This window comes from Nuphar pumila, chromosome 5, assembly GCF_984573655.1.
Source record: "Nuphar pumila chromosome 5, dmNupPumi1.hap1.1, whole genome shotgun sequence".
NCBI lineage: Eukaryota > Viridiplantae > Streptophyta > Magnoliopsida > Nymphaeales > Nymphaeaceae > Nuphar > Nuphar pumila.
In genome coordinates, this window is record NC_143253.1 from 35,415,930 (window position 1) to 35,442,573 (window position 26,644).

Genomic DNA, 26,644 nt, shown 5'->3' on the forward strand with positions numbered 1-26,644 from the left:
TATCCCTAAACGAAAATTTAGAAGCTAAAAACACATTTATAACTTAAAGATAAAATATTTTTTTATAATTTTAAAAAATGTATAAGTTTTACTGGGCTATATCTTAATGACCGTTCATCATTTTCTAACGAATCAAGTGTCATTGAAAGTATATTTTTATTTATTTATTTTGTTCTTTTCTGCATTTTTTCAAAATCCTTCATTTTCTAAGTAAAAAATCAGTGACAAAGTCTGTCACAAATTATGGATGCGATACTTGAGCATATATTTGGCAAAAAATTCACTCATGGGAAGGTTAAAGTGATCATTTTAGTGTCAAACATTTGTGATTTTAGACATCCAGAGGATTTTAAAAAATTGTTGGGTTTTTAAAAAAACGCATCATTTTTCGCTCATTTTCTGACAAATCTCGATGCTTTAGGGAGGCCTGTCCGGACCACTGGCACCCTAGCTCCAAACAAGCTGGCATGAGCCAACCTGAGTTGAGCAGTAACTTGTGGCTTGGCTTGCCGAGCTCAATTTACAAGCTTGAATGAGCTTTTGACAATTCAACCCGAGATAAATCATGATCTACTCCCAGCCTCACCACTCTCGTTCACCACCTCTTTCGCATCACCCCCGACATTCTCCCCCTCCTTGTGTGTGTATAGTGATGCAGGCCCAGCAGCAAACCTTCCTAGGTCCTGGACCATACATGGAAGCCACAGACCTGGCGTCTGGCCTGTATCAGGCCCAGCCCAGCCCAGTCCTTTGATGAGACAAGCTTGATCTGTCAACACCCAACCCAAACATCCAACCAAGAGGCCCACCTCTACCTGGCATTTTCGGTGCAAGCAACAATATCAATCCTAACATCAGACTGGCCACCTGATTAAGATTAGCAGCAAACAAACTACAACTGATCGTATTCAGCGTAATTAGAGCAATGCACACATTGCCCATGATATTTAAATTGTCAGCTTCATACACAGGCTACATATTATTAGACAGCTGAGATAGTAATGCTACTACAAATATCCAATTTGAATAATTCATTATGATGGAGGCAAAAACTACAAAATTAAATGGTGATCTATGAGATTCCCTCCATAATATTCACATTTTGTTCATGACTAGAGAAGAGAGAGACAGTCAGATGCCAGCAGAAACCTCAGCCGCTGAACCTTCTTTTTTCTTTGTTTGCTCCTGAGCTTTTTGTTGAACTGTTCTGCTTGGAAGTAGAATAATGTAAATATTCCGCTCAGTGAAATTTTTGCTTTCCTCAGTTGCAAGCTGTAGGAGCCAACAATAAACATAATGGCGTAAGATTTCTGGCATCATCAATAGTTAGAAATCGTGTTCTCAGGATTTTCCCGGCAAGGGAAAATCTCACAATAAAGTGAAAGTATTGAAAATTTTAATATATAAAAATTTAGAAGACAACAATGTAATAAAAAGACAAACATTAAAACCATAATATAATCATGCTAAAATCACAACATATAGCGAATACTCTTAGGTCAACCAAGACCCGGTCTACATTTATCTACAGCCATATTTTGCATGTTCTGGGCTCCAGTTAAGCATGGTTGACATCATGTACATGAATAATCATGATGCTGATGGAGATTTATTTGTTGTATTTGTTCATAAACTCATTCTCATGCTTTCATCTAAGTACATTATTTCAGCTTTTCTAAATATTATTGTTTACTATTTCAGATTTGTGATCTTAAATTGAAACTTTGGATTACCAATTAACAACAAATGCTTCATTCAATGATGGCTGATTGTGGAATTGGAAATCATGTAGATATTAGTCTCTGTCACATGGGTGCGGCTGCAGATATGGTGATACGGCATGGGTGTGTATGAATGGAAATAGGCAAGATTTAAAAAAAAAACACAGCCAATGAACTTCCTATAAAATGAAAGTTTGAATATGGGAGTGAAGATAAAAAGAAAATTTTGCATTATGTTTTACAAATCACTTCAAGGTTTCAAAACATATAAAAGCTAAAACCTTCAATGTTAAAGAAAACTTAGAATATCTAATCCTCAATAATGCTTGTACACAAATGCTCGCACATAAAACACAGATCAAGCATGTCTGGTATGACCATTTGGCATCATCCACTAATGTTTTAGTTGAAAATTTGCAGGAGAAATGCCACTCAAACCCCTACACCACCTCCCACCCCCTCAACCTACTGGGCCAAGTCCATGCCACAAACCCATCAACGTGGAAGGCCAGGAATGGAGTTTCCAGCAAGCGAGTACTAGAAAAATGCAAATCAAAGGGGAATAAATTTGAGACAAAAATCAACATGAGCTTCCATCTAGAAGGCCGTACTCCCACTGATTTCTGGCAACATAAAACCAAATAGTGGTAGATAAGACCTGCACTTTCACTATAAGTGAGAAATCCAACTATTTCTGGATTCATGGCAGATGGAAATGGGTACACTCATGAAAACATGCTAAAAGGATTTTTTGAGCTTTATTTTTTATTATATTTTCTAAATTTTGACTGTACAAATGTGATCTTCGTGCTTGATTTATATGGATAAACTCTTGGAGTGTTTGATTCCAATGCATGGGTAGGTTTTATAAGGTTTGGAAAATCAATGACCCAAAATCATCAACAATTTTGAGGCTCCAAATATCATTCTTTTTTTCATTGCAAAAACATGATCAAGGTGTTGATTCCTGGTAGATCTGCTTCATGCCAAACACTTACATGGGATTAAAATTGCAAAACAACACCGTAAAACCCATTAAGAATGTTTTCATATATATATATATATATCAGTGTCACTGATATCACCGATATTTTGAAAAATCACAAGCATATCAGATATCAAGTCAGCCGATATTTTCAAAATATCGCTAATACTTAAAATATCGCAATATTATCGATAAGACAATATTTTTGACAACTCATTTTTAAGATTTTAAGCATACATTTTCTATTTTTTGTTTCTTTTATATTTTAAAACCTTCTAAAACTTGTTTCTTAATATTTTTGCAAGAAAAATCAATTATTTTCTCATTATTTATAATTTTTTCCAATATTTTAAAACTGCCAAGCTTTTCCCAACAAAAACCAACTTTTGAAAATCTCTCCTAGACATACTTTGAATGATATAGGTCTCTCTCTCTCTATATATATAGTCGTTAGAATATGAGAACTAATGTGTGAACCGCGATTTTCATGGATTTTTTATTCTTTCCTGTAGGGATGTGATCTACATATTTGGTTTTATAAGAACCCTCTCTTGAATCAACCAATTTTGATGCATAAGCAAGATTTTTTTAAGGCTTTAAAATCAATGGCTCATAACCTTCATAAATATTCAAGCATTCAAAGATTGCACTTTCTCATCGAAAATACACAATCCAATGGTTGATTCCTAGCAAATTCACCATGCCGAGCACATCCACTGGCCATATTTCTAGTTCTCATATTGTTGTGACTATATATATATATATATATATATATATATATATATATATGAGTAATGTGTAGGTTAGAAACCATTTATCTCCCAGACTGTCAACCCTTTTAAAAAATGCACTTACATGTGATTTTTGCTTAATCCAAACCTATAAATGTGTTTATCATTACTTATTGACTAAGAACCATGCTTTGAATCAAATCAATTTAACAATAATTATTGCTTTTTAGTTAATCAAGTTTTTGGTATAATATAAACCATTGATTTTTTTGTTGAGCTAAAAACACATCTAAACATGAAAAATATTTAAATTAATACACGTTTTCTAATAAATAAAACATATAGATCACATTTACGAGTTTAGATTAAGGAAAAAACACATGCAAGTATGTTTTTTAATGAAGATTAGGACGGTCCGGAAGATAAATGGTATGAAACTTACACAATAAGTACTCTCTCTCTCTCTCTCTCTCTCTCTCTCTCTATATATATATATATATATATATATAAGGTGGTAGCTGATAACCACCAGCTAACTGGGCTTTTGAAGGGTTTTTCCATGTTTTCTTTAAATTTCACTGTACAAATGTATTCTACATGCCTGATTTTATAGGAATCGACTCTTGGATCATCCGATTCCAATACGCCGATAGGTTTTTATAAGGTTTAAAAATCGATGGTCTAAGATTTTCATAAATATTCAAGGTTTAAAAAAAAATGTTTTTATCGAAAAAACATGATCAAGTGTTGTTTCATAGTAAATTGACCATGTTTGAACACATCTGTATGATTAGATTTTAAGGAAGCAAAACCCTTAAAAAACCCAGTTAGTTGGCAGTTAGCTAAAAAAGTGGTTAGCAGCTCTCTCTCTCTCTCTCTCATGTGTGTGTATACACACACACACACAAGCCAATTAAATTCTCATAGAAAGCCGAGCTGGGTGATGAGGGAACAAGATATTAGCTACCTGTAAGCCATCTTTGTAACGCCCAAAAATGTCAAACTTATAAACCTTTTTAAAAAGGTCAAAAGACTAGAAAATTCTCTTTTCTTTTCAGAGTTTTTAACAAATCAGCGAAAACGTTTTTATTTGAATAACAGAGACAAGTTGACAACTTTAAGTGCGTTAGCGTAAAAATCCACATTCACCAAACAAAAATAACTTGCAACCATTTTAATAAGCCATTTGTATTAGAAATAACTTTAAGTTGTACAAAATTAGGATTTTCTGAGGAAACCCTTGCCCAAAAACCCAAAAGAACAAAAACAGTGGGATCTTGAGATCATCTTGCAATCGCACAATCGCCTATCTCGTAACCTATTAATCGCCTGTGCCCCTAAAATGAGTCAGTTTCGCAAAAAACTAGTAGGTCACAGAAAACTGAATTAAGTACATTTGATTCAGCATGCTAAGCAGTTTAAAACAGATAAGAGGTTAAAACAGATAAGTAGTTAAAACAGATAAGCAGTGTAACTGTCAAATGCACCATAACGATTCATTCAATCGTAAACTGTGAACTACCAAGCAACTAACAAGTCTTATGACCCATCAACTAGTGTGAACAAACTTACATTTCGATATTAACTGGCCTTCTGGTACGCACATACGCGAATCGTAAAAACAACTGAGACCAGTTCGGGCCTCTGTTATTTTATATATTTTTAATAACCCCAATAGCTAGTTGAGTCCGCTCGTAAGGGGGTGAATTTTGGCCGAGAGAGGATTCCCCAAAGGCAGTTACTTGACAACGGATGCATCCAACTTCTGCAGAAGTCCATAAGATCTACCACCTAGGATAATGTCTGGTAGTCCCGTCTCCTAACTCCAATGACCGGAGAGGCTGGATCTTTACTCGTGAGGTGATTGTTAACAACCTATCCATTAGAGTTTTGTACCGATCCATCCTCTCCCTTGATAGAAACAAAAAGCTTATAGGTGCGTCAAATGTTGCTTAACTGACAACCTATTCTACATGCTCTGGTCTTTCAACCACTTGAGCATCTTGCATGTGAAGGTGATCAATCACCATTTTATGTGATTACAACATTGCGCATTTAGCACTGTTCGAGGTCACATGACCGTCTCATCCGATCATCGTAGTACTAATGAGCAGTGCACGTTTACAAGTACTCTATGATGAAAGAGATATAGTTCCTTAACAAGAGCCTCAACAGAAGTGTTTCTCAAACTTTACTTTTGACATTCTTTATCTTTCGAAACAATCGACAACTCGTGCCAACATATGACATGCAATTTTCTGAAATCTCTCATCCGTTATCATAGTATCTGCATGTCTTGCATGGCTCGATACTGGCCTTGATGAACATGATATAGGTTTCTCAACAAAACTCCTGCCAAGAAGTTCGTTCGAGCCCCAATTCGGGGTTACGTAAGATGCATCAAATGCACGAACTGAAATAGATAAGCACCCCCTTTCCAAATACGTAGATTTGGGTAGTCTTTGATGTTTTAGTGTAACTACCAAAACTCCTCAAGTCTACTTTGCAGGACTGCTCACTCGAAAAGCTGTGATCCTTGCTAGGGATCCCACTCCTTAGTCGTGGACGTATTGTTTAAGCCCCCGACTCATCTCTTATCGCAAGAGGGAGAGTGGTAATGCCTGTGCATACTCCACGAGGATGCATCTAGTAGTACATGTGATAAGCAAAATCATGAGCGACATGTGCAATGGCAAGGCGGCAATGAACCATTTGCAAAAGCAGAAGCTTGGGCGCAAAGCGCGGCGACAAAGTAAATACTGAAAGCAGGAATACAAACGCAAAGCTTGTGTGCAAAGAGCGACGACAAATGAAAGACTGAAAGTAGGAGTGCAAACACAAAGCCTGGGTGCAAAGCGCGACGACAAAGGAAAGACTGAAAGCAGGAGTGCAAACGCAAAGCCTGTGCGCAAAGCGCGACGACAAAGTAAAGACTGAAAGCAGAAGTGCAAACGCAAAGCCTGTGCGCAAAGCGCGATGACAAAGAAAAGACTGAAAGCAGAAATGCGTAAGAAAAGCCTAGGCGCAATGCACGACGACAAAGTAAAGATTGAAAGCAGGAATTTGTATGCAAAGCCTAGGTGCAATGCACGACGGCAAACGAAAGGCATGACAGAAAATAAAGGACAAGGATCGCGAAACTGCATCCTTAAGCTAAATGCGTACTCATATATATATATATAATTGTCTTGTTAATCAATTGAACTTAATTCAATTGTCCAAGTCCTCTGTGCAATCTTTCCCTACCTTGGGGAGTTGCGAGATTACGGTTGTCGGCGAACGTATGCGATTGACGGCTCGGGCCACGGGGCGCGAGCTGGATCTGTCGTACGAGCTGCAAAAGCAAGACATCAACATGCTATCTCAAACAAAAAAGTAGAGAGGACGGGGGCACTGCCGCTGTTCTGTCGTGAAAGAAGCAAAGGCAGGTGCAGCGTGCCCCTGCGGACCTGCTGTAAGTGCAAGAAGCAGGGGCAAAGGCAGGGGCTACGAGCCCCTGCTGTCAGCGAAAAAACAGGGAGGCAGGGGATTGCACCCCTGCCTGATGATGGTTTATACAAAGGCAGGGGTTGCGCCCTACCTTTCGAGAGATCGAACAGAGGCAGGAGCTGCGCCCCTGCATTCCAAAAGCGAGGCAGGAGCTGCGCCCTTGCCTTCCAAAAGCGAGAGTACGCAGAGGTTGTGCCCCTGCCTAACAAGGTGGAAGAGAGGCAAGGGTAAAGCCCCTGCCTAACAAAAACAACGAGGGAGGCAAGGGGGCTTCACCCCTACCTACCAGAGGAGCAAAGAGGTAGGGGCGAGGCCCTACCCGTTGGTCACAAAGGGGGAGGTAATGGGCTTCACCCCTGCCTACCGAAATTAGTGGAGGCAGGGGTGCTGCCCCTGCCTACTAGAAGAAGAAGGCGCTCCCCTGTAAAACGAGGGCATAGGGAGGGGCTTGGCCCCATCCCTGCCAAAGGGTATGCAAGGAAGGGCCCTTCCCTATCGCTGGAGGGTGCAGGGAAGGGCTCAACCCCTCCCCTGCTGACTCAACGTGAAAGAAAGGAAAGAAAATAGGAGAAAAACGAGACAGAGGAAGAAGGAGACGCATACCTAGGGGGTTGCCATAGGGAGGGTCGCCGGCGTGTGAGTGTTGTCGGTGGCCGCTGCTCGGCAAACACAAGGAGAGTGGGAGAGGGGGTCGGGTACCGAGAGAGAAACGAGAGAGTGAGAGGGAAGGGTTTTCGAATGTGAAACCCCTCCCCTCCTCACTGCTTTAAATAGGCACGAGAGAGGGAGGGTGATCTGGGTTGGGTCCAGATCCGACCTGGATCCAACTAACACTTTTTTTTTTTTGCATTGGATTTTACATCCTACCCTCCTTAAAATAATTTTGTCTGTGAAATTTCTATTGGATTCGTTGATCAAGGTATAAGTCAGGGTATTTTTCCCTGATATCGAACTCAGGCTCCCAAGTACATTCCTCTATTCCATGGTGGTGCCAACGCACCTTTACAAGAGAAATCGTTTTTTATCTGAGAACTTGGTCTCGATTATAGACGATTGCCACTGGTCTTTCTTCGAACGTCAAGTCCTTTCGAAAGTCCACATCATCGTAATGAATGATGTGAGATGGGTCGTGAACGTATCTTCTCAACATAGATACGTGAAAAACGTTGTGGATCTGAGCATACTGAGGAGGCAGCGCAATACGATAAGCCGCCTCACCGATCTGATCCAGGATCTCAAATGGTTCGACAAATCGGGGATTGAGCTTTCCCTTTTTCCAGAACCAAAAAACGCTCTTAGTCGGAGATACTTTTATAAAAACCATATCTCCTGTTGAGAAAGTAAGTTCTCGATGACACCGATCAACGTAACACTTCTGTCGACTCTGAACAGAATGAAGACATTCCCTAATCATCCGTACTTGCTTAGTATAGTGTTGTAGCACTATCGGTGAATCCGACTTTCTTTCACCAACCTCGTCTTAATAGACTGGTGATCGACAAGGTAACAGTTATTGTACGTGAATTCTGCAAGACTGGTATAAAAATCTCATTCTCCCTTCCAATCCATCATACAAGCTCGCAACATGTCCTCCAAAGTTTGAATCGTGCGTTCAGACTGCTCGTCGGTCTGAGGGTGGAATGCAGTGTTGAACCTCAACTTCGTGCCTAAAGCCAATTGAAGTTGTACCAGAACCTCGAAGTGAATCTCGGGTCGCGATCGAAGATGATTGACACTGAAACACTATGCAATCTCACAATCTCCCGGACATAAATGTCCGCCAACTGTCCAATGATTGATTGAGGCGGATAGGGAGGAAATGCGCCGATTTGGTGAGTCGGTCTATGATCACCCAAATCACATTGTGTTTCCTCTGCGTCTTCGGCAACCCGACGATAAAGTCCATCGTGATGTCCTCCCACTTCCATTATGAAATCTCTATCTGCTGCATCATTCTGCCTGATCGTTGGTGTTCGATCTTAATATGTTGGCAAGTCAAGCACTTTGAGACGTACTCGGCTATGTCTCGCTTCATCCCGCTCCACCAATATTAGTGCTTCAAGTCTTTGAACATCTTCGTGTAGCCTGGGTGAATCGTATACTTGGACTTATGGGCTTCTGCGAGAACCTCATTTCTCAGAACAAGATCTTCTGGAACCCAGAGGCGATCCTTACGCCATACACTTCTTTCCTCGTTCAGACGGAAGGAGGTATCGGTCTGCTGCGCTAGAGCCTTCAACTTCTCGTATTGCGCATCGATCTTCTGCCCGACAAAGATCTTTGCCAATAGCTCAGGTTGAGCTACCATGCTGGATAGATTGATCGAATTTTGAGTGATCACAAACGGTTCCCACAATACCAAATCCTCGATCAGCTTCCAACCAGTGAATAACAAATTAATGGAAACGCTGAGAGTCTTGCGGTTGAGGGTGTCGGCCACAACGCTCGCCTTTACTGGGTGGTAGGACAAGGTGAAGTCGTAATCCTTAAGGAATTTTAGCCAACGCCGTTGTCTCATATTTAACTCCTTCTACGAGAACAAGTACTTGAGGCTTTTGTGATCTGCAAATGCCTCGAACCGCTCTCCGTACAAGTAGTGTCACCATATCTTCAATGCAAAGACTACCACTGCTAACTCCAAATCATGAGTCGGATAATTATTCTCATAAATTTTAAGTTGACGCGATGCTTAGACGACCACTCTATCATTTTGCATTAGGACACAACCTAAGCCTGTCCTGAAAGCGTTGGTGGTGTAGATCATGAAGTCGCCTTGACCCGAAGGTAAAGCCAAAATAGGAGCAGTCATAAGACGCTCCTTCAACATCTGAAAATTGTTTTCGCACTTATCGTCCCACACGAACTTAACCGCTTTCTTTAGAAGCTTCGTCATGGGTAGAGAGATCTTAGAAAAGTCCTAGATAAACCTTCGGTAATACCCAACTAATCCAAGAAAACTCCTGAAGTCACGAACGTTCATCGGCTGCTGCCAACTCAGTACAACCTCCACCTTTGTCGGATCCACGGACACTCCTTCCTTGGAGATGACATGTCTAAAAAACATAATCCCCTCTAGCCAAAACTCACACTTGGAGTACTTAGCGATCAAGCGATCCTTTCGCAAAGTTTCTAAAATAACGCTCAAGTGCTCACAATGCTGCTCTCAGTTTTCTAAATACACCAGGATGTCATCGATGAACACGATCACGAAGGTGTCCAAAAAAGGTTTGAACACCTTGTTCATGAGGTCCATGAAGGTTACAGGTGTGTTAGTGAGTCCGAAAGGCATGACCGTAAACTCGTAATGCTCGTATATGGTCTGAAAAGCTGTCTTAGAGATATCATCTCCCTTAATTCTGAGCTGATGGTACCCCGATCTAAGGTTTATCTTTGAAAAGATCTTGACCTTTTGCAACTGGTCGAATAGATCCTTGATGCATGACAACGAATACTTATTCTTTATTGACGCCTGGTTGAGCATCTGATAGTCGATGCACAACCACAATGATCCATCCTTCTTTTTCACGAACAAGACAGGAGCTCCCCAAAGCGAGACGCTGGGGCGAATGAATCCCTGATCCATCAACTCCTGCAACTGCTTTTTGAGCTCTGCTGGCGCCATCTGATATGGAGCATTTGAAATTGGGGCAGTACCCGACAACAATTCGATGTTGAACTGCACCTCACGAGGCTGAAGAAGTCCTCACAACTCCTATGGGAAGACATCTGAAAAATCCCGAACCACCTCCAAGTCTCCAATCGGGACTCGCATCGGCTCAGACTTGATGACACTGACCAAGAAGGCAGTGCATCCCTTCCTTAGGTAGTTCTGCGCCTTTAGCGACGACATCAGCTTGCTCAACCGAACGGGTTTCATGATCTTGAATTCCACCTTGGGCATTCCCAGTGGAGATAAGACAATCCTACTATCTTGGCATGATACTTGTGCAGTCAATCCATGGCTGGGGGGCTGCCTTGCGACCTCAGACGTTTGGAAGGAAGAGCTTGCTTCCTACCTCCGTCCTTCCTGAAAAAGGGCGGCCGTCAGAAAGGATCTTCTTCTGGTCGCCACCCGCAGCAGGTGGCTTCGGGGCGATGCCCCTGCCTACTAGAAGAAGAAGACGTGGAGAGGGGGCTCGGCCCTTCCCTCGCCAAACTGAGGGTGCAGGGAGGGGGCTTGGCCCCTCCCTTGTAAAACGAGGGCAAAGGGAGGGGCTTGGCCCCATCCCTGCCAAAGGGTACGCAGGGAAGGGCCTTGGTCCCTCCCTTGCATAAGGGGGGTACAGGAAGGGGGCTCGGCCCCTTCCCTGTCGATGGAGGTGCAGGGAAAGAGTTTGACCCCTCCCCCACCATCAAGGGGAGCAGGGAAGTGCTTGACCCCTCCCCTGCCGACTCAACGAGAAAAAAAGGGAAGAAAACAAGAGAAGGAGACTGAGGAAGAAGGAGACGCGTACCTGGGGAGTTGCCGGAGGGAGGGTGGCCGGTGTGCGAGTGTCGCGGGTGGCCGTTGCTCGGCAAACGCAAGGAGAGTGGGAGAGGAGGTCGGGTACCGAGAGAGAAACGAGAGAGCGAGAGGGGAAGGGGTTTCGAATGTGAAACCCCTCCCCTTCTCGCTGCTTTAAATAGGCGCGAGAGAGGGAGGGTGATCCGGGTCGGGTCCGGATCCGACCTCGGTCCAACTAACACTTTTTCTTTTTGCATTGGATTTTTCAGTAAGATCGCTTTCTTAAACCCCAAACAACTCTCTCTCTCTCTCTCTTGTGTGTGTGTTCTAAGCAATAGACTGTTAATATCAGTTATTATACAATCTACGATAAACTAACAAGCAAACCATACCTCACCAATGTCATTCTGAAAGCGTTTGATGAGCTCAATAGCAATATTCCTGAATTCATTTTCCCGGCCTTTCAAGTTTACTATGACTTTTACCTGCACGAGTTTTCAACAAAATAACATAGTTTGCAACATTAATCCATTAAATGGGATTTTTAATTATTTAACTCATAAGAACACCAAAAGCAGTGAGTAAACCTTGTCCCCATCCCTAAGAAATCTCTGGGCTGCTTTCAACCGCACAGAGTAATCATGAGAGTCAATGTTGTACCTAACATTGTTTCAAGAAAGAATAAGTTTAAAATTGTCGAAAACCTGCATGCTTGATATGTACACAGTAAGTTGCACCAGAGTGCCAATGATGCTATAGCCTGTGAAAAGGATGTCAAAAGCAGCAAAACAAACAGTTGAAAGGTCAAGAATAGTCCATATTCCATATTGAGGCAGATAGAAAAAATTGGTCAAGAGAATGAGTGCAGAAAGCTTTTATGCATCATCTTCTAAGAAAGCAAGTTGCATTACAACAAGCATGATAGATATGCTTGCAAACATTCAGGCACATCAAATCATGTACAGTATACAAAGTGATGCATTGTGCTCACTGCATGAAATCCACAGAGGCAAAAATTAATGCCAAAAATATACAAATATTTGCATGAAGCGAAGGCATATTGCAGCTCTCGTGCATTAAAATGAACAAAAATTGTATTTTCAGCATTCTCTAGACATGCAAGTACTTGATTTCACAAATAAAACTTGGACAACTGGCAGAAATTCACCAATAATTAGCAAAACCCGACAATCAGGAACTACAACTGATCTACAAGTTAAACAGGAGAAAAAACAACTATGCATGTTCAGTGATGAAAGAACAGAAAAGGCATAAGCAATAGAAACATTAAAAAACCTACCCCATTTTGAGCTCCTTCATGTTCACCCGGTTTGCTGCATGTACAAGAATAAGGATGAAGAGATGCAACAAATTGGAGCCGCATACCATTCCGAAAAGCACCTCACAATTGCATCAATGTCGGAAGCATTTAAATTGTAAAAATAAAATATTGAAAAGTCAAGAAATTATAATCACCAGCACTTTTCTTCTGCTGCTCTCTTTTCTTTTTCTGCTGTTCATATTTGTATTTTCTGTAGAATCAGAGAAAATATTATTGATATTGGTGTAATTGTAGCAATAAAAAGAAAATCAACTATTCTTTATTTGGGAAAGGCCTACTCAAAGAAATAGCAAATTGAAAGCCAGAAAAAGAAAAAATAAAGAGCCCAAAATGTACAAAAAGAGAGTCCGTAAGATCAAGTACTGATGTCAGTAGCTAAAGATGATATGATTTAATGTAAACTCTTCTTTGACATAAAGCAACCGTTTTAGCTGACAGAAAGAACTAGCATCATGCACATTCAGAAAAAAGCTTTCAAAACTGGATATTTTGATGGATAATGTGTGACCATGGGGATCAATATCAGTACAGGCATTTCTGAGAAGATATTAAATAATAGTTTTTTTATTTTCAAGAAAATCCTAGCATGGTCATAATATCTATATTGGACCACCTCAGCAACTAGTAGTATATCATGCAATTCTATTCATCTTTACAAATATTCAACCAATGGAACTACTTCCACATATATAAAGTATTCTTTAAACTACTTAGTTATCAAAGTTAACCAGGAAATGCAAAAATGTCCTTTGAAGGTAGCAAAACAAACAATAAACAGTAACTTGATCAATATGATCAACTGAAAAGCAGATTATGAGACCCAAAAGGGCCCAAAGAAGCCACTTTTATATATACAAACACAAACACAAACACAAAAACACAACAAGCAACCAATAGCATAAGTATTTCATACTTGTAATCCATTATTCTCACAACTGGAGGGTCTGCATCTGGAGATAAGATCACCTGTAAAAGAAAAACAATGACATTGTGAATCTGTCACTGCTCACAACTCGTTCATGTGTTTGTATAACAAAGATTGATAATTTGTATACACATGGGCATGAACATAGAGAAATAGACAAAAGGATATGATGTGGAAATATGTATGTAACAAATTTTTAGATAGACAATAACAGAAACCGTGCATTTTAATAAGGTACAGAACTACATCTCTCAATACTTCAAATGGTTGCTAGTTTTGTCTGATCTTTAGCTCATTTGAAAGACTTTACATTGCCTAGAATTTTCTATACATCTCTGATTTCAAATATAAGCATAAAGAATTATGATGAACTGCAAAGGGACTAAATTCAGCACAGCTATCAGTATCGATTCACATCTTATGATACAATATGCCATATTGCTCTATCGGCCCTTGGATGATATACAGAATTAATCGCCTGGTTTCGATTATTGGGCCACATCGACCTGTATTATACAATATGGTGATGTATCGCATGACACACCCATTTTATTTATCGTGTTTGACATGGTTGAAAAATTTAGGTAGATTTCAATGTTTTTTCTTTTTTAACTTAATGTAACTCTTAATACTGTTAATAGTAAATATTTTGTTTTGCTAATTATTACATATCATTTTAAATGTTTTAGTAGTGCATATATATGTTTAATTGATCGTAATGCCAGCTTAAGTTTGTTTTTTTCCTACTGCATTCTATTTTTCCTAGTTTTCTGATTTTTTGTGATTTTTTAAATGGAATTTTTTCTCTATCTTACAATATGATACAGCACGATCTCCAAATACGGGTTATGAGACATTTTTTAAACCATTGAAATTTAATACCCAGTTTAAAGGCTTCATTGAGCTTTAGTAATCTAGAACAATTATTGGGACTCAAAATTAGCATTGAGCTTTTTCTAGTGCTATTCCGTGCTAGTTTTGAAAATGAATGTTAAATTTGGTCACAATGGAAGTTGAGAGTTAACTTTCATCTCCGAAATAATTTTTGAGTAGAAGCACCCTTAGTGTGTTCATTTATTCATTTCATTCTCCAATCCCCCTCTTTCACATTGCTTCCAAACCATCTATCTTCCTTCCATCTTCTCCCTTCCTCTCCTTTACCCTGGGAAATCCTGGAACCATCTTTTTGCGTCCATATGCTTCACCCTTACTTTCTACAGCTCAGATTCCATTTCCTCATTCCACTTCAATGAGCCAAACATTTGTCAGGTTTGTCAGATCTATAGCACATTGAAAGCATTTTTTCCATATTAACAAACACTACATGCATGAAACTATCACCTTAAATCAATCATAAGCATGAAGATTTATGGTGAACACAAAAGGAAAATAGATTTAGTAACAAAGCTTATAAACATCACGATTTTATTTGCTTCCATTTGACTTCAGACCTTTTAGAGTCCATTACTCTATTTAACCGGCTGCATCCATTTCCAAGACATCACTAACAACTCATTTTAGATGCTTTAGCGAGAACAGGATCACGCCATTATTTTTGTGGTGTCGGGCATTTCAAAAAGCAATGTAGAAAGTTCAAGAGACACAACAAAGAAGAAAAACTCAAAGAAAAATAAAATATTACCATGCATAATGTAGCTAGTGATGGTACTCTATGTGTAATAAAAGAGAAGGGTGGTTGTCTCAATGTCATGAACACTGACACTGATTTGGTGGTTTATTCGGGTGTTTCTTATCATGCCACACTACATGGAGTTGTCCACTTTGTATAAGCTAGGAAACTTTGGAGTTGTTCATATGGGGAACAAAGGAATATCAAGCTTTATAGGCATTGGTGATGTATGTCTTCAAACTAAAGTGAAGATGAAATTGTAGATATCCCAATTTTGACCGAGTAATTTCATGTCAGGAGTTATATGACAAAACCCGTGTTTTGGCTCATTTTAAAGTTATTCCAACTTCAACTTCATTTTTGGCCTTTAAAACAACATCCTCAAGATTTTTTTCAAAAATATGAATTAAACTCGAGGATCTTAACTTTTAAACAAACCAAAAATCAAGTCAAACCAACATCAGAGTCAAAAGTTATTATCAAAACAAGGTATTGTCCTTAGTTGTCATAGGTGCTAGGCAGAGCCTAGGCGGTGAGACCCTAAAAAGGCCTAGGCGGGGCCCTAGGTATTACCCCAAATAAAAAAAACAAAAAAAAAAACATAATAAGAAACATATATGAAACATAAAATCAATCAACACTAAGCAATAGAAAAATAATATGTTGTTGAACACTCTAAAGCAATTATATTACATAACCTTAACTTGCTCAAACAAATTAAGAATAAATTAACAATTGAATAAATAAACAATACAACTAACAATGTAAAGAACAATACACAAAAAATAAAATCATGTATATAAAAAAAATAACAACAATAATAGACATAATACAAGCAATAGACAAATAATGTCTGCTTTTTCTTCTTCTCAACAATAGACATAATACAGATAAATAATATGTCTTCTTCTTCTCAACAATAGACATAATACAAGCAATGAACAAATAACATGTCTTCTCATTCTTCTTCTTCTCCTCCTCCTCGAAGAAGAAAACAAATGATATATCTTAAAAAAAAAAGTCTAGGATCTAAAAAAGCCTAGGCAGTCGCAGCCTAGGCGGTGCCTAGGTGGTAATATAGGGCCCCACCGCCCAAACTTGGTCGCCTAGGCGCCGCTTTTGACAACTAAGCTCTTGTCACATATTCCCATCCAAGGCCAACCATCACTTTTCAAAGGTCAAGGGATCTACTTGCACTGTTTGATAAAAAAATATGTGATCCTTGGATGAAGAAACAATGAAAAACTACAAACCCTTAACCACATAAAAAATTCCATCCTTTCAGAAAATTGGAAAACCCTAAAGACAAAAGCAAGATAAGAAGACATCCACAAAAACAATTTTCATATCCACATGATAAACACTAATGCTGAACGAATCTTGTTGTTCCATAAGAATAAGGATATCTCAGGGAATATGTCTCATAGATCAAAAGTAGCAATTTATAAGGAACAAAACCAAAATTGATACAGAGCATTTCTATCAATTCATAAATGGGCTAAGACCTGAATTTGAATCCACCAAGTCAACTTAGGTAAAATTCCTTCTATTGTTGATATTATAGAAGAGCTAAGCATCAAGGAAAATATGTTGAAAAAATACTCAACCAAAAATGAGAAAGAATCCATTTTGGTCGTGTCTAAGCTGGATAACTACACTCGTTCATACGAACCACCTCATTGGAAATAAGCCAATGAGTATGACAAAAGAAAAATTACTTGCCATTATGGATGTGAACCAGGGTATATTAAGACTGTATCCTGCGCTAAGAAGAAGGGAAGATAAGAAAGTGACAGTTGAAGAACCACAAGAAACTAAGTACAACTCACAAGAACCATCTATTGGCATTGCTAAGTCCTTATCACAATTGGTAGAAGCTCTTCAACCTTTTCTTAAAGGAGCATCTTCGCGGTCCCATCTTTTCTAACCCTTGTAAGTTTCTTTGGTTTCTTGATTATGGTGCATTGTTTCATATGACCCCAAACATTGATATTTTATCCGAATATCATACTAACTCAAGTCTGCCTAATGTTTTTACTGTTTTGTCTCTTGAAATTAAAGGAATAAAAAATTTTGAAAAAGATTTTCAAAACTCAAAAAAGATTTCAATTCTAAGAAATAGATATATTCTCAAATTGAATTTAAATTTTCTATCTGTTTCTCAAATATCGGACTATAGTTGTGATATCTTTTTCTCATCAACTGGTTGTTGGGTGCATGATTGCCAGTTAGGCAAGCTGATTGGGCAAGACCATATAAAAAAGATGCCTCTACTATATGGACTTTTTGGAGATACCCAAGAATACATTTTGTTATAATGTCCAAAAATTAGATTTAGACTTATGGTATAGAAGATTAGGACATTCCCATGTATTTAAAGTTCCATATTTTCCAAATTCGAATTTTTTTTGTAACATTGACAAATTTCCTTGTGAAGATTGTATTCTTGGTAAAATAAAGAAATTACCATTTTATGAAAGAACTTTTGTCTTTACTAGACCGCATGAGTTAGTTCATTCTGATATTTGAGGTCAGAGCACCAATTATGTCAAAAGGTGAATATGCATATTATGTGATTTTTGTTGATGATTTCTCTAGATATACTAAGATCTAATTCCTTAAATATAAATCTTAAGTTTTCTTGAATTTTAAAAAATTTCATAACTTAGTTAAGAATAGGTTTGACAACAATATCTCTATTCTTCGTACCGACTCAAGGGGAGAATTTTTATCAAAAGAATTTAAAGAATACCTCAACTTACATGGCATTATACATTAAAAATCTTGCCCAAACCACAATAAAATGGTCTTACGGAAAGGAAACATAGGTACATCGTAGAAACTACGAGAACATTACTTATTGTTAGTCATGTGCCTAAATTTTTTTGGGGTAAAGCAACTTCAACTGCGATACATCTTATTAATAGAATGCATCTTCATCATTACAAAATATCTTTCTTATTGAAAAATTGTTTAAACTTACTTCGAATTATTCTAGATTGAGAATTTTTGGTTGCAGATGTTTTGTTTTAACCAACAAAAATGATAAGTTTTCACCTAAGGCTATTTCTTGTGTAGTTTTTGGATATGTTGATAACCAAAAAGGTTATAGATGTTATGATCCTAAAAATAGTAAGTTATATGAAAAAAGAAATGTAACTTTCTTAGAAAAGGAAAATTTCTTTGATAGTGAAAAATATAATTGTCTACTCTTTTTTGCTTGACTTTATTTCAAAGCAAGATATTAATGATTGCAATTGTGAGCTTGATATTGATAATGATAATGATAATGTTATAAATAAAGAGCAATCCCATAGTGACAAAAACTACTTGCAGTATTCTAGACGTAGTGTCGCTAGAACTTCATGTAGACTTGATAAATATTCTGATATTGAAAAACAACATGAAGTGCAAACGATAAAATCATCTAGAACCTCTAAGCTACTAGAAAAATTTGTGTATTATGATTCCTTTTGATCACAATACAAGGCATGTATTGCACCAATCCAAAGATCGCTCAGACTGGAAAGATGCCATGAGGGTAGAGTTAGATGCCTTAGATAAAGCTCACACTTAGACAATCTAAGATATTCTACAAAACAAGAAACTTATAGGTTGTAGGTGGATATACAAGGTAAAAACCAAGAGCGATGGGACTCTAGGGAGGTATAAAGCCAGATTAATTGCTAAGGGTTATTCTCAAGAATATGACATTGATTTCATGGAAACATTTGCTATGGTCGCTAGGATGACCATTGTTAAGACACTTGTAGTTGTAGCCTCTATTAGAAATTGGCCCATATATCAGATGGTTGTCAAGAATGCCTTCCTTAATGGAAATTTAGTTGAAGAAGTTTACATGGAGGCACCTCTTGGTAGGGGTGGCAAAATCTGACCCGACCCGCCAACCCGCTTCTTAGCTGGGTTAGGGTTTGGCTTAAATGGGTTCGTGTCATAAACAGGTCGACCCGCCTAACCCGTTTATTAAACGGGTCAGGTTCGTGTTAGGGGTATGCCAACCCACCAACCCGTTTGACCCATTTAATAAACGGGTTAGGCGGGTGGGTCAACCCGCTTACACGAACCCATCAACCCGCAAGAGAGCAATAGCCAACTCACATCGCCTGAGCAGCGATCAGAGGTCACCGGCACCGCCAGCCAGCCGAAAGGCCACTGACGATGGCAATCATCCCCCATTAGCAACATGATCGGGGTCAAAGGAAGAAAACGTCGGCCAATGCTTGGTGACCCACATCGTTTACCGACGACCATCCGACACGATGGCGGCCTCCGAAAGAGGTCCTTGGAGCCTTCCGTCGACAGCAGCCTAATGGCCGGCCATCATTGAGACCAAAGAGAGGAAAAGCTCCTTCTGCGTCTCTGACGATAGCAAACTTTGTCAGCACGATAATGAACCCCGGTGAGACATAGGACATCGTCGATGAGGCAGTGAGCCCCGGCGAGCATCCTATTAGAAAACCCCTTTCCAACAAAAGGGGTTCTGTGTCGACAACTACCAAAAAAAACTCGAAAACCCCTATCGACGTCGTGTAATCGGGTGTCGACCCGACCCGTTTATTAAATGGGTTAACCGCGTCGTGTCGGGGTTACCCATTTAATAAACGGGTCGTGTTCGTGTTTGCCACATCCGACCCGTTTAATAAACGGGTCATGTTCGGGTTGAGGTATTCTGACCTGCCAACCCGACCCGCCAACCCGATTGCCACCTCTACCTCTTGGTGTAACCATTTCTAAGAGAAAAATTATTCACTTAATAAACACTTTATGGACTAAAACAACCACCGAAAGTATGGTATGATAGATTTAGTAAAGTTATGCTTGAAGGAGGAGGGTTGCGGTAGGCCAGTGACAGCCAACATAAAAACTTAGTCATACCCTATGAATATGAACCAATATGAAAATTTCGTTGGGGCGTTCCCTACTGAGCGACGCGTTGTACTATATAGGCCCGGAGGCAGTGATAAATGGGCAAGGGTTGCTAGGTCGTCGCCCGGAAGCGACGCGTCACACCGGCGCCCGGGTGTGGTGTCAAATAGGCAAGGGTTCCCTCACTTTGTTGGATGGGTGGGGGTAAAGAAGTTAGTCCAATACCATAAAATTAGGTTAGCCACTTGGAACATAGGGTCTTTAACTGGTAAGTTGGTAGAGTTAGTAGACGTTATGTGTAGGAGAAAGATTGATATTTTATGTCTACAAGAGACCAAATGGGTAGGTGAAAAAGCAAAAGTGATAGAACCTTGGGGATATAAGATTTGGTATACAAGAATAAATAGGAATAGGAATGGAGTAGAGATTGTTATGAGTCGTAAGTTTATAGATAATGTAGTTGAGGTCCGTAGGAAGGGTGATAAGATTTTACTTATTAAATTATTATTAGGTACGGATATTATTAATATTATTAGTGTTTATGCACCTCAAGTAGGTTTAGATGATTCCATTAAGCATCAATTTTGGGAAGATTTAGATGAAGTAGTACAAGGGATATCTTATGAAGAAAAGCTTTTCATTGGCGGTGACCTTAATGGACATGTAGGCATTAGTAGGGATGGATTTAAGAGTATCCATGGAGGCTATGATATAGGAGAAAAAAACGAAAGTGGAGAAAGGATTTTAGATTTTGGTTTGTCCTATGATATGATCTTGGCAAACACTTGGTTTAGGAAGAGGGAGTCACACCTAGTAACATTTAAAAGTGGGGTTAATACGAGTCAGATAGATTTTTTCCTACTTAAAAAGAGAGATAGGGGTTGTTGCATCGATTGTAAGGTTATACCGGAGAAAGTGTAGCTACACAACATAGAGTCTTAATTTTAGATCTTAGAATTAGACAATGTCGCAAAAGGGATAGACATATGATAGATCCTAGAATTAAGTGGTGAGCACTGAAAGCAGCTAAACAAGGAATGTTTGTAAAGTAGGTAGTTAAGGAAGCTGATTGGTGTCTCGAGGAGGATTCAGAATCAATGTGGAATAAGATAGCGGGTGACATGAGAAAGGTGGCTAAGGAGGTATTGGGTGAGTCTAAAGGCGGTGCACCGCTAGATAAAGATACATCGTGCTGGAACGAAGATGTCAAATTAGCCATTAAGGTTAAAAGAGAGTGTTATAGAAATCTAAGTAAGAGTCGTGATAATGAGAATTTAGAGAAGTATATGATAGCAAAGAAGGAAGTTAAAAAAGTAGTTCGAAACGCGAAGGATAAGGTATATAAGGAGCTTTATGACAAGTTGGATACCAAAGAGGGCGAGAAGGATATTTATAGGCTTGCAAAGATGAGAGATAGGAAATCAAGGGATCTGGGTATGGTTAGATATATCAAAGATGAGAAGATTAAGGAGAGATTGAAAGATTATTTTGATAAGCTACTTAATGAAAGTCATGCTCAGGATCTTGGAGACTTCTCCATTCCTTTTCATGAGATGAATCGTGACTTCATGCACAAGATTCAAAAGAAAGAAATTGCAGAGGCTTTGAAGAAAATGAAATCAAGAAGGGCAGTTGGCCCAGATGGTATACCTATCGAGGCTTGGAAATGCTTGGGAGAAAAAGGTTTAGAATGGTTGATAAATCTTTTTAACAAGATTTGACGAACAAATAAGATGCCTAATGAGTGGATAAAGAGTACTTTGGTGTCTCTATATAAGAATAAGGGTGATATACAAGATTGCACAAACTATCGTGGTATAAAACTCATGAGTCATACTATGAAACTTTGGGAGAGGGTGATTGAGTCTAGGTTGAGGAAGGTTGTCATGATATCGGAGAATCAATTTGGTTTTATGCCTGAAGGTCAACTATGGAAGCTATACATCTTCTTAGACAACTTATTGAGAGAAATAGAGAGAGGAACAAAGATTTGCATATGGTTTTTATTGATTTGGAGAAGGCATACGATAGAGTACCTAGAGACGTTCTCTGGTAGACAATGATGAAGAAAGGTGTTTCTCTCAAGTACATTAGTATAATTAAAGATATGTATGAAGGAGTAGTAACCAATGTCCGCACTTATAGAGGGGTGACAACCAATTTTCCTATAACGGTTGGGTTACATCAAGGATCTGCTTTAAGCTATTTCCTATTTGCTATAGCGATGGATGAGCTTACGAGATCAATTCAAGAAAATATGCCGTGGTGTATGTTGTTTGCTGATGATATTGTTTTGATTGATGAGTCTAGAGCTGGAGTTAATGCTAAGTTAGAATTATGGAGACAGACATTGGAAGCAAGAGGTTTTAAGTTGAGTAAGAGTAAGACAAAATATATAGAATGTCGGTTTAGTAAGCAACAAAGTAGTGATGGAAGTGTAGTGAAGCTTGGTGAGCAAGAAATACCGGTGGATGATTGTTTTAAATATTTGGGATCTGTCATTCAAAAGTATAGAGAGATTGATGGAGATGTAAATCATAGGATAAAGGTTGGGTGGATGAAATGAAAAAGTGCAACTGGAGTGTTGTGCGATCGTAGAATGCCATTGCGGTTGAAGGGAAAGTTTTATAGGACGACTATTAGGCCCGCTTTACTATATGGTACAGAATGTTGGTCTGCAAAAAGACATCATATTCAAAAAATGAGTGTAGCTGAGATACGTATGCTGAGGTAGATGTGTGGAAATACAATAAAAGATAAGATTCGGAACAAGGAGATACGTAAGAAGGTAGGCGTTGCACCCATTGAAAATAAGATGAGAGAGAATCGTTTACGGTGGTTTGGACATATTCGACGAAGGCCTAATGATGCTCCAGTTAGAAGGATGGAGAAACGAAAAAATATATTAGTTAAAAGAGGTCGGGGTAGGCCTAGGAAGACATGGATGAAGATGATAGGAAAGGATATGAATGCTTTGAACCTCACCGAGGACATGGCATTGAATAGAAATGATTGGAAGAGAAGGATTCATGTGGAAGACCCAGAATGATTTTCTTTTTTGGTTCATATCACCGACCCCAATTGTTTTGGGATGAAGGCGTAGTTGTAGTTGTTGTTGTATGCTTGATATTGGTTTTAGATCTTATTTAATTGTCACAACTTTATTTGTTAAGAAAACTAATGCAAGTATTGTTGTCTTCCTCTTATATATATGTGGATGACATGGTCATCACTGAAGGAGAAAGACGGGGGGTTGTAAATATTAACCATTTGCTTAAAAATAATTTTAAAATGACTGATTTGGGTTTCTTAAGATACTTTGTAGGGATTGAAGTTGCTTATTCCCCTAGAGGGTATTTGTTGTCTCAGTCTAAGTTTGCTTTTAATGTTGTTTCCAGGTCTGGAATCACAGATGACAAGAGAGTAGATACTAAGGAAGTTATAAATGTCAAGATGCAAATAAATGATAAAGAATATCTTGAAGATCCGACTCCTTATAGACAGCTTATCGGAGCACTCGCTTACCCTTCCAGAACTAGACAAGACATAACACACGTTGTAAACACAACTAGTCAATTTTAACATGCTCCCATTTCTATATACATGAAAGTCGTATTATGAATTATTAGATATATTAAAACCTCTGTTTCTAGAGGCCTCTTCTTGTTTGCTTCATCATTATTAGATTTACTAGATTATATTGATGCTGACTGGATAAGTGATCCCAACAACAGATACGCAACCACAGGCTTTTGTGTATTTTTAGGTGACTCCCTGATTTCGTGGATATGTAAGTAGTAACAAAAGTTCTCTTTGTCGTATATGAAAGTTGAATACCGAACCATGACCACTACCACGATGGAAGTAGTCTGGCTAAGACGATTATTGACAGATATGGGCAGTGAAATAGCAAGAGCTTCAAAAATATGTTGTGACAACAAAAATACAATTCATATTGCCAACAACTATATGTTTCATGAGCGCACCAAACATATTGAGATAGATTACCACTATGTACGGAGGAGTACCTACAAGGCAACATTGATCTGTTGTATGTTACATCAGAGTACCAATAAGAAGACTTCCTCACCAAGCCCCTCATTGCTCCTAGATTTTACTTCCTTTAAGGCAAACTTTTGATTGTTATACTATAAGTTTGAGGGAGAGTGTTAAAATGTTCATATATAATGTATATATATTATATATATGTATATATATACATATCTCAATATGTATATACATGTATACATATATATATATGTGTGTATTATAATATTATTGAATATATATATATATATTTAATGTATATTTTTCTTTTTATATTTTCCTTTCCTTTCTTTTATTTTCCCCTTTTTAGTCTTAGTCAACCATGGTTGACAAGCCATTGGAGCTAGTCCAACACCTAGAAATCCAACTGTTGGACTAGCTCCAACGACAATAATGGGCTCTCCTTTGAGAGTATTTTTATCTCTTCCTGTTGTGTAAATAAAGGGGATGAATCCCCTTATTCTTGTAATGCTTTTACAAGCATATTTGAAATCCAATAAAATATTATTTTACATTTGAGTCTTCCTTGTGTGTGCCTAGTGTGAGTTTTGTGAGTGTGCTCTTTGTGACCCACTTTTGTGCATGTCCATTTGAAGTTTGTATTTGTGGACATTTGTGTTTTGGAAGACTCATTTCATTACACCTTGGTGCCTTTCCACCAACCTAGGTTCTTGCCTAGGCACCTAGGCGCTCCTAGGTGGTAGACTCGCACCTACGTAGCCTAGCCAGAATAGCCAGAAGCTTAGGTGGGATAACACAATAAAAACATACCAAATCAAGTTGAGCATCTTCTGCCATTTGAATAGCTTCACTTTTAGATACAACTCCAACCTACATAGGAGAAAAGCCAAATGGCAGTTGGGATACAAATATAATACCAATGTTGAAATAAGGAAAGAAGAGTTATATGGTACAAAATGGGGACCTCTGCACTAATCAGAATGAAAGACTGACCATATTTTGTTGTGCATCAATCAACCTTACGGACGGGGACCTGTTACATATGAATTTAAAAGAGTAAATTAAATAATCCAAAAATAACATATAAATTCCAAAAAAAAACTGAATGAATAGGGGAAAACAAAGTCATGCTATCGAATTGAATTAATGTGTTAGAAATTCAGTGGCTAGAAATGAAAGCCTTATTTCTATTTCTCAACTCATTGGTTAAACCACATCTCATGGCATTTTTTCATCCGGTTATCTGAGCCTGTTAGCTTATTGTCCACTATCAGTTCACATACTCGACGTGTGGCACTATGTTCAAAAAGCCTTTCCATTCTGGAAAGGATGAAGTTTCATTCATCGGTTTGTTTTACATCATCTCCTTACTCATTGACTCATTTCCATATGGTCAAAGCTTTTCGCCCTTGAGGAAATGCTTCAATTTCTTGCTATTGATTTGCTCCTACAATATTCTGATGCAGCTTAATGTTTTGGTCTGTAAAACTGTCTTTGACCAACGGAATCTACAAAAAGATGTAAGGCAGTCTTTGGAGAGAATCCATTAAATGTCAAAAAATCAACGTGCAAGATGATACATAGAATACCTTATGACACACGCACGCACATACGAACGAAGCAAACTTGAGCCGTGATAGCCAGGCTCAAGGCCAGTTCGAATTTGAGCTTGAGCTCAATATTGTATAGTTACCAAGCCTGAGCAACCTAAAACTGGTGTTGGCTCACCTAAACTCTGATCATGAACACCCCTTCCAGTAACCACATATCAACCGGATGATCTTATAGAAGTAACACACAATCGCTTATCAGAATACTTCAACAACTGGTGCCTTTGTTTCCCTTACCTATCTAACAAGTTCGATAAAAACATGCGAATTAACAAATACAACCGGTCCCAAGTTAAAGGAAAAATCTCAAATGGACTGAATTTTAGTTAGACGGGAAGAAACTCAGAAAGAAGTAACAAAACCAAAGCGTAATTCCAAGAGTAGAAAGGTAAAAATTTCACCTTATACTGGACATATCCATTGCCGAATCGTACTCGTCGTCGTAGTCTCTGAATCTTCTCGATTCTCCGGGAGGCCGATATCCGCCGAACCTCGCGACGATCGATGTTCGGCCGGGGAGCTGAGCCGGGGATAGGCGGAGCCTAGGAGTCGAGCAAAAGCCGTGGAATTTTGATCCAGTGGACGAAGAGAAGGCGAGAGAAGCGGTCCTCTCTTCGAGGAGGAACCTAAGGTTTTGGTGGAACATGCATCCCACGATCGCAGCCATGAGAGGGCTGCACTCTAGGGTTTAGGGATCGAGGAGATTAGGGCTTTAGGAGGAGGCGGAGACCGAGAAGGACGGTTGATAATATGAGTGCATGGGGTGAATGCAAGGGAAGGCCGTCGATTGGGGTTCAAATCGTCGTCTGTTTCAGGGAATGGAGGGAAAAGCGAGCGACAGAGCGAGCGAGGAGGGCGTTGTAGACGTGGGT

General features: G+C 38.9%; 1 protein-coding gene across 1 annotated transcript; it reads right to left on the reverse strand.

Annotated features, from left to right (window-relative positions):
* Positions 1-851: 851 nt before the first annotated feature.
* Positions 852-26,644, reverse strand: LOC149837359 (translation initiation factor IF3-2, chloroplastic-like). The gene is made up of 9 exons (XM_090005993.1): positions 26,174-26,644; positions 25,156-25,195; positions 24,973-25,032; positions 13,626-13,678; positions 12,847-12,902; positions 12,671-12,704; positions 11,958-12,030; positions 11,763-11,855; positions 852-1,272 (listed from the first exon to the last, which is right to left on the reverse strand). The coding sequence occupies exons 1-9, from the start codon at positions 26,437-26,439 to the stop codon at positions 1,132-1,134; spliced, it is 816 nt and encodes a 271-aa protein (XP_089862119.1). The 5' UTR covers positions 26,440-26,644; the 3' UTR covers positions 852-1,131.